The 8,378-nt window shown below is 43.4% G+C and overlaps 1 protein-coding gene across 1 annotated transcript; it reads right to left on the bottom strand.

Moving 5' to 3' along the window:
* Positions 1-4: 4 nt before the first annotated feature.
* Positions 5-1,288, bottom strand: LOC123172191 (cysteine-rich receptor-like protein kinase 10; the record flags this gene model as incomplete). The annotated part of the gene is made up of 2 exons (XM_044589192.1): positions 496-1,288; positions 5-138 (listed from the first exon to the last, which is right to left on the bottom strand). Coding segments are annotated over exons 1-2 (927 nt in total), but the record flags the coding sequence as incomplete, so codon positions are not given.
* Between the last annotated feature and the right edge of the window lie 7,090 nt (positions 1,289-8,378).

The following is an 8,378-nucleotide window of genomic DNA, read 5'->3' as shown; positions in this document are numbered from 1 at the left end:
AGACAGTGCCAAAGCCACATTCTCCAAGTTTGTTTTCTTCTGAAAAATTATTTGTGGCCACTAGTACCTGTTCAAACTCAAACATGGAGAACTCTGAATTCTTCCCTTGCCATCCTAGTTCTTCCTCTCCCGCTTTACCTGAGTTTGAGTAGTATATGGTTGAGAACTCTGAATTAATCTCTCTTGAAGTAATGATAGATGCCAAAGCCACATTGACATTGAAGTAATTAACAGTGACATTCTAATTTAAACAATAGTATAGTGGAAATTGTTTCAGTAACTAATAAGCAATAACTATATAATACCTCTTCTTTTCCTTGTAATCCGACGGGAGCAAAAGATGAAGCACAGAAATGCTGCTGCCACTATAGGAACTATAACTATGGGAATTGCCCACAGTTTGCTCATACTCCCTAACATGATAATGTTAGCTTTGACTCATAATCTCTCTTATGATCATGTAGGCAGAAATCACTAGCAACCACGGGGACATACTCTTGCGTTTTGCCGGAGTCGGAGCTAGCGACGGCGCCGGCGGTGGCGTGAGGCGCAGCGTCGCTTCACCGCCATAGAACCGATACGCCTCGTACCTGAAATAACACCGTATGGCGTTGATCTGTGCTCCCATGCGTAGGGACATGGTGGCGTTGACCACGCCGAGGAGACGACGCAGGCACGCCAAGCAGTCGACGGTGGATGCGTCTGGTCTGCACTGCGCCAAGGAGCGCACCATCGGGAAGGTCGTGCCGCTGTCCATGATGCCTGTGGCAAATCGCATCGGTGCCGCGCTGGCCGCCTTCTCCACCGTCTGCACCAGAAGCTCACGGATGAGGCCGGTGATGAGGCGGACCTCATCGGCATGGCCGGTGACGTTCTTGTCGTTCCATCTCTCGACTGGCGTGTCATCGCCGCCGTTTTCGCCAGACGGCGGCGCGATGATGTCGTCTGTGGAGTAGACGAGGATACAGCGGTCACCGTAGTCGTGGTAGGTGCCGTTGTAGCACTGTTGCGGCGCAGCGTTCAACACCTTGTCAGTCATGTTGCTGACGCACTCGCGGCAGTAGGACTGGTTGGAGATGACGCCGACGATGTCGCCGCGGCAGATCGTGAATGCGTAGACGATGTCGGGGGCTCGGCCGAAGGCGGCAGTGGCGAAGCGTACCGGGGAGGAGGAGGTGTTATTTGGGAGGGTGACCAAGGCGGCCTTAAGGTTGTCGCACAACATATCGGCGGCCGCGAGGAACGGTGCAAGTAGGAGGAGCAGGAGGACGACGCCGACGGTGGCCATGGCCCGACTGGCTAGGCTGCTTCTTGTTCTTCTTCTGCCAGACTATCAACTCGGTGCCTTTATATATTTGCAGCTCACAGTCAATTTCTTGGACAAGAAACTTTGTTCAGGTTTTCCTTCTTGAAAAGGAGGATATATAAATCTCGGCCTTTGCGTCCATTAATGCAGACTGGGTCTTGTTATTTCAGTTGTTTCTAGTTAACAGGTAGTACCTTATACTATATGGTTCCAGTCTCACCAAGTATAAATGTTTTTCAATCTCGAAAAGAAAAGAAGTACTAGTGTTTTCAAGTTAACCTGACTAGCTAGACTGCTTCTTGTTGTTCTTCTGCTAGATGATCAACTCACCAGGCCTTTAAAAAAAAAGAGGAAAGCTGGAGCAGGCCGCTGGCTCACCACGGTGATATTGAGCGGCTCGCCGCGGTTTGATGTGTATGGCAGTGACTTTGGCCGGGGCAGGCCTCTGGCCGTCCGGACCTGCCCGGGGAACAAGCTGGATAGGTTAACCACAGTTTTCGTGGACGGCAGAGGGGCAGGGGGGCATGGAACTGGAGGTGTACCTCGCTCCTCATGTTCTCGCGAGGCTCGTCGCCGACCAAGAGCTGATGAACCCGTCGGTCATGATGGCGGCGGAATTGTGTCTCAGTCGCTCCTGATGACCTCGCCGACGGAGAGTCTGATTCGGATGCTTTATTTTCTTCCTTCAAATGCCGTGTGTGTGCTGTAGTAACAATCCTGATGCCCAGCGTCAGGTTGCACTTTTTTCTTCTTTGATTGCAATTTCTTGTTGCTAGCTTGTCAGGTACTCAGGTTGCACTTTTGAGTCTGTTACGTCCGCACATTAAAATCAGCCCAGTCTCTTAGTGTGTCACCTAAACAAAATTCTTTGCCTAATTCATAGTACTAACGAATCAAACGACGAATATTTTGTTCTCAAAATTTCCGCACATAATTTTCAATAGATATACAAAGGATGAAGAGTAAAATGGCTTATCATTTGAATACTTTCAAAATAAAATCAAACAAAGAATTACTTTTTACAGAATTTAATCTCATTTGTACCCTCTATTTCTCTAAGAAAATAAAATAATATAAATTTTACACCTCTATGCTTCAAAAGTCCCAACCCCTGAAGGGTAAAGGCCCACGCGGCGAGGCCCGACATCCCTCCCCCGCAGCACCAAGTGCCGAGAGGGCGGGCACCGCCGCCACTGACTTCTGCCGTCCCCTCGCCCTCTTCACCGGTGCCGGCAATTTTCCTCTGCAGTCCCCTTCGTGTACCGTTTCCACAGAAATTAGGGTGGACAGCATGATTAATCTCTGTGCATTTTGATGGAGCGTGAAGAAAATTAGCGTCCTATATGTATTTACCTATCTTGACTTGGAAAATTCTATTGATAGGGACAGGCCACCTGTTCATCCTGTTTTATATACAAAATGTTACTGTTGCAGCTTGCAACAAGCAAGCAACAACTTCGTATTTATATGGACAAACCAATGTGTAGAGACGGCTGCGAAAAACAGGAATGCGGCTGTGTCATACCAAGTCTTTGTACCCTTGCCCTAATTTATCTTTTGTTATTATTTTCTGTTGTGTATGATACTAACTTGATTAAGAGTGAAACCATATGTTAAATATGTATTCTATTAGTCTTTTAGAAACAAATTATTAGTTAGGTGTAGCGGCAAATAAAATTATGGCAGGCAGCAATACGGGCCAAATTTAGTCCATTAGCCCACTCATTTCCCCCGACCTAGGTAGAAAGCTACAGACAAGTCAGTTCCCTCAAAATAAAATAGATGAATATAAAGCCTTCACTATGTTATTGCTGTGGTGGCTAAGAAGCTAAGAACAACTTTCTCTTATTAACATGAACCAACCAATGGTGTAGAGGAGACTGTAGGGAATAAGACTACATGCATCATACTACCAAGTCTTGGTACCCTTGTCTTAATTTATCTTTTGTTATAAACTTCTGTTGTGTATGATGTCAACTTGATGAAGAGTGAAACCATATGTTAAATAATTATTTTATTAGTTTTCTTTAGACAAATTTATTAGTTAGGTGACGGCAAACCAAATGATGGCGGGTAGCAATACGGGCTAAATTTAGTCCATTAGCCAACTAATTTCCCCCCACCTAGGTAGGTAGCTACATACAACTTAAGTTATTTCCCTCAAAATAAAATAGATGAATATAAAGCCTTCACTATGTTATTGTTGTGGCGGCTAACAAGCTACTAACAACTTTCTCTTATTACCTAGAACCAACCAATGTATAGAGGAGACTGCAAGAAATAGCTAGACTACAAGTATCATACTACCAAGTCTTGGTACCCTTGTCTTAATTTATATTTTGTTACGTTTGTTATATATGATGCGCATTTGGTTAGAGGAAACCATACGTTAAATAAATGATGTCATTATGTGATGGCATCATGTGGAGTAGGTGTACATGCATGCATTGAGCAGCAAATCTAATAAGGAGCAGTGGCGTGCATGCACCATCCTGGGAGCATCCCGGTTGTATTTCTTCCATAGTAAGCACAGAGTCTTCTCCCCCTTGGACAATGGTGGGAGGCTAGATTGTTCGACAGAGTAGGTCACTTCTTGTGAGGGGCGGCCCTACGTAGGTCTACCCGGTGTCACTGGACACCGTGTAAAATTTCCTCTTGCCTTATATAGAGGTCACGTATTTGGCTTGGACACCGGTCAGCCAGCCCTAACTTCGCAACTGACGTGTGTATCGTCTTTCCCGGCCGCTCGCGAGCCTCTATCTCCCATCGGATGGTCGACTCGGCGACTGGCAGATCGCTCATATATTATAATAAAATGGTCCTCTACATACCTTAATTTTATCTATTTTTTCAAATTTGTATTACTAGGAAATTCAAAATTAATGGTATTACAACTGGGAATCAAAATGATGGGATTTGCCAATTTACTTTGATGATTCACGTCTATTTGGATTTTTTTCTCGACAGGACACAATGAAAAGACACAATGTCCAGTAAGTTCAACTTCACAAACATATTGTACAATTCTGTCAATGAATACTTGTTGATTTTATTCTCGAATCTGCAAACACATATATGTAACTCTTTGTGCACTTGCACTAACATATATAGACTTGCGAATCATAGGGAACTTTATGGAATGATTACTTTAAAAGGTGAATATCTCAGCACGAGATTGTAATCTTGACCGGTGATTGTATGTTTTTACTGTCTGGATTTCTTAAGCTTTATTGTTCAACTTTACATAATTAACTATTATTTTAAGTGGGATGCTTAAGTTTTTTAAGCATTTTTTACAACCAAATAACATTAAGTCGTTGGGTGTGTTGATTTTATGTGTATTATTGCTTGGTATTCACCTGTTTATCGGTGTATATAGTGTATACATGGACACCAGGACATTTTTGTTCTAGGTCCACCCCTGCTACGAGTGGGCATGGCCTTGTTTTTTAGTGTTCGAGTGGGTGTGGTTATGTGGCGAGAGTGGGCATGGCCTTATTGTTTCGGCGTTAAACTTGCTTTGCCCTATGGCAATTGGGTGTGTTCCTATTGTTTTCGTTTTCGAGTGTGCATCACACTGTTTGTATCATTTTTTTCTAGTTTATCGCTTATTAACTAGAGACCTTCTGCTTGCCTATCAATGAAACAGGTAAACCTTTTTTTCTAGAATAAACAGGTAAACTTTTTGTCTTAGTTAAAATGGAAGAATGGGCGGTTGGGCAGTGTTTCCACTAACTTAAAACTAACCTGCACTGCAACTTAATCACGATCAACAACTAAAGTAGATATACCTTGTTTATTTGTGCGGTTCAACAAGCTAAGAGCAGCGATTCCCTGTCCTACTATTGTTTGTTCAAACTCCATGCCGTACTTGACGCAAGCAAAACTTAAAGAGTTGTTATGATACATGTGGCATGTGTACACATTGTATTTCATATGCAGTACTTATTTTTCAGCTGCGCACCTATAGACCTGCTTTACTCAATAATTAACATCGATCGCTGCTAGTATTAGCAGTACATACCAATGGATGGACATATCATGCAGGGAACTTGTCTAGATGCGATTTTTCAAATGAAACACAACAAATCTCCGGGACCGGATGGTTTTTCGGCGGAGTTTTATCAATTTTTTTGGGATATGTTAAAGTCTGACCTGGTTCAATTGTTTAATGAACTGCATGCTCATAGACTAGACATCTCCGGACTCAATTTTGGTGAAATTATCCTTTTACCAAAGATAAAGGATGCCAATCGGATTCAACAATATAGACCGATTTGCTTATTAAACGTGAGCTTTAAAATTTTCACCAAGGTCGCGACTAACCGGCTGAATGGGGTCGCAGACCATGTAGTCAAACCAACACAAACAGCTTTCATGCAAGGACGGAACATCTTAGACGGTGTTGCTGTCCTACATGAAACTGTTCATGAGCTCCACCGTAAAAAGTTGAATGGGGTCATCTTTAAGATTGACTTCGAGAAAGCTTATGATAAGGTGAAGTGGCCTTTTTTGCTTCAAACTCTTCGTATGAAAGAGTTTTCCCATACTTGGTGCCGATGGGTTGAGAACTTTGTGTCTGGAGGTAGTGTGGCTATCAAGGTGAACGATGACGTAGGCAATTATTTCCAGACTAGGAAGGGGCTACGCCAAGGCGACCCCACATCACCTATCCTTTTCAACATCGTGGATGATATGCTAGTTACTCTCATTGAGAGGGCCAAGCTAGCTGGTCAAATCACCGGGGTCATTCCTCATCTAGTAGAAGGAGGCCTGTCAATCTTATAGTATGCGGATGACACCATTTTGTTTTTGAATCACGACCTAGAAAAGGCTAGAAACCTCAAATTGTTATTATGTGCTTTTGAGGATCTTTCTGGCCTTAAGATAAACTTTCATAAGAGTGAACTTTTCTGCTTTGGCGAAGCCGCAGAAACTTCACAAGAATATGCTGATATTTTTGGATGCCAACTAGGCCAATTTCCGATTCGATATCTAGGTATTCCTATTCATTATCGGCGTTTGACAATCGCTGAATGGAAACATGTTGAAGAGAGACTGGAGAAACGGTTGGCGAGCTGGAAGGCAAAACTCTTGTCCTATGGGGGCCGACTAGTTCTGATCAACTCGGTTCTTACCAACATGGTCCTTTACATGCTATCTTTTTTTCATCTGCCAAAAGGTGTTCTCCAACGCCTTGATTATTTTAGATCAAGGTTTTTTTGGCAGAGTGACAATGAAAAAAAGAAATATCGCTTGGCTAGGTGGAATATATTATGTCGTCCTAAAAGCCAAGGGAGACTCGGAATCCAGGATCTTGAGATAAAAAACATTGCATTGCTCAGCAAATGGGTATACAGATTACTCACTGAGGATGGTGTTTGGCAGGAGATCATTCGTAATAAATACGTTGGGTCCAAAGCAATCTCCCAGGTCTACTGGAAACCGGGTGACTCTCATTTTTGGAGTGGGGTTATGAAAGCTAAAGAATTCTTTTTCCAATTTGGCACTTTCTCGGTTAGGGACGGCTCCCAGATTCGATTATGGGAAGACACCTGGCTCGGGACTACTCCTCTAAATGTGCAATACCCAAGCTTATACCGGATAGTTAGACATAAGTTTGTCACGATTAAGACGGTATTGGGACAAGAACACCCGGATATTTCTTTTCGCAGAACGATTTCTGGACCTCGTCTGACTGCATGGAACGATTTGCTGACTCGTTTGGGAGCTGTCCAACTGTCGGCTGAATCGAACATCTTTAAATGGAACCTGCATCTGAATGGAAGATTTTCGGTTAAATCCATGTATGATGCATTGGTTCATAACGAGGTTCCATCTGATAATAGAAAAATGTGGAAGCTTAAGATTCCTCTAAAAGTGAAAAATTTTCTATGGTTTCTCAACAAAGGAGTTATCTTAACTAGGGACAATCTAGCTCGACGAAACTGGCAAGGCTGCAAAAAATGTGTTTTCTGCAATCATAATGAATCCATTAAACACCTATTTTTTGATTGCAAGTTTGCTAGATCGGTATGGGCAATAGTCCAAATTGCTTCGAATCTATATCCTCCACGCAGCGTACGGAAAATGTTTGGCAATTGGTTGAGGGGAATAGATAAACAATTGTCTAAGCACATTCTTGCGGGGGCGGCTGCCTTATGTTGGGCGTTGTTGCTAACCAGGAATGATATTGTTTTTAATCATAAAAGTGTTTCATCTCCTATGCAGGTAATTCATATATGCTCGCGATGGCTCCGTATGTGGTCTATCCTGCAGAGGCCGGAGGACAGAGACCTTTTTATGATAGCTTCTACCCGGTTGGAGTGCTCGGCCAGGGACATTTTTTACCCCCATGGATGGCGGTGTGACCTTCGGATTGGACCGGCATCACCTTAGGCCTCTTTTATCTTTTTTTGCTACTGCTGGCGTTTTTTGCCTTTTTATCTTGGCTTCTAGTACTTTGAAACTTTGGCTGTGTGCATCTAGCTATGCAGAGGCCGGGTGATCTTTGATGCGGTTGTATCAACTCGATATTTCAATTCAATGAAAAGCCCTTTATCGAAAAAAAATATGTGATTCTATAGCCATGTCCATTGAAGGGTATATCTCCACAGCACTATTGATACCTGTTCCCCTGTACTACTTATACTTGATGGCTAGTTGTAGATCAAAGAACCAATCAGTGCTCCCCACAAACAGGCCAATACTCCACATGTTCCCTTCCTTCCTATCCAACCTCCACAACTTGCATGACTATTTCACCCTAGTCCTTGCTGGATCCAGCCACAGCTTCAGGGTGCATGGCCCACAGCTTCAGGGTGCATGGACGATGCCGGCGGTGGCCATGGCCGACTGACTAGACTGCTTCTTCTTTTTCTTCTGCCAGATTATCAACTTACTACCTTTTTATATTTGCAGCTCACAGTCAACTACTTGGACCGGAGACTTTTTTCAGGTTTTCATTCTTGAAAAGGAGGATATATAAATCTCGGCCTTTGCGTAGGTTAATGCAGACTGGGTCTTGTTATTTCAGTTGATTCGCACCGGCCGGCCAGTTGTTTCCAGTTAA

This window comes from Triticum aestivum, unplaced genomic scaffold, assembly GCF_018294505.1.
Source record: "Triticum aestivum cultivar Chinese Spring unplaced genomic scaffold, IWGSC CS RefSeq v2.1 scaffold72990, whole genome shotgun sequence".
NCBI lineage: Eukaryota > Viridiplantae > Streptophyta > Magnoliopsida > Poales > Poaceae > Triticum > Triticum aestivum.
This window is presented reverse-complemented; position numbering and strand designations above follow the sequence as displayed.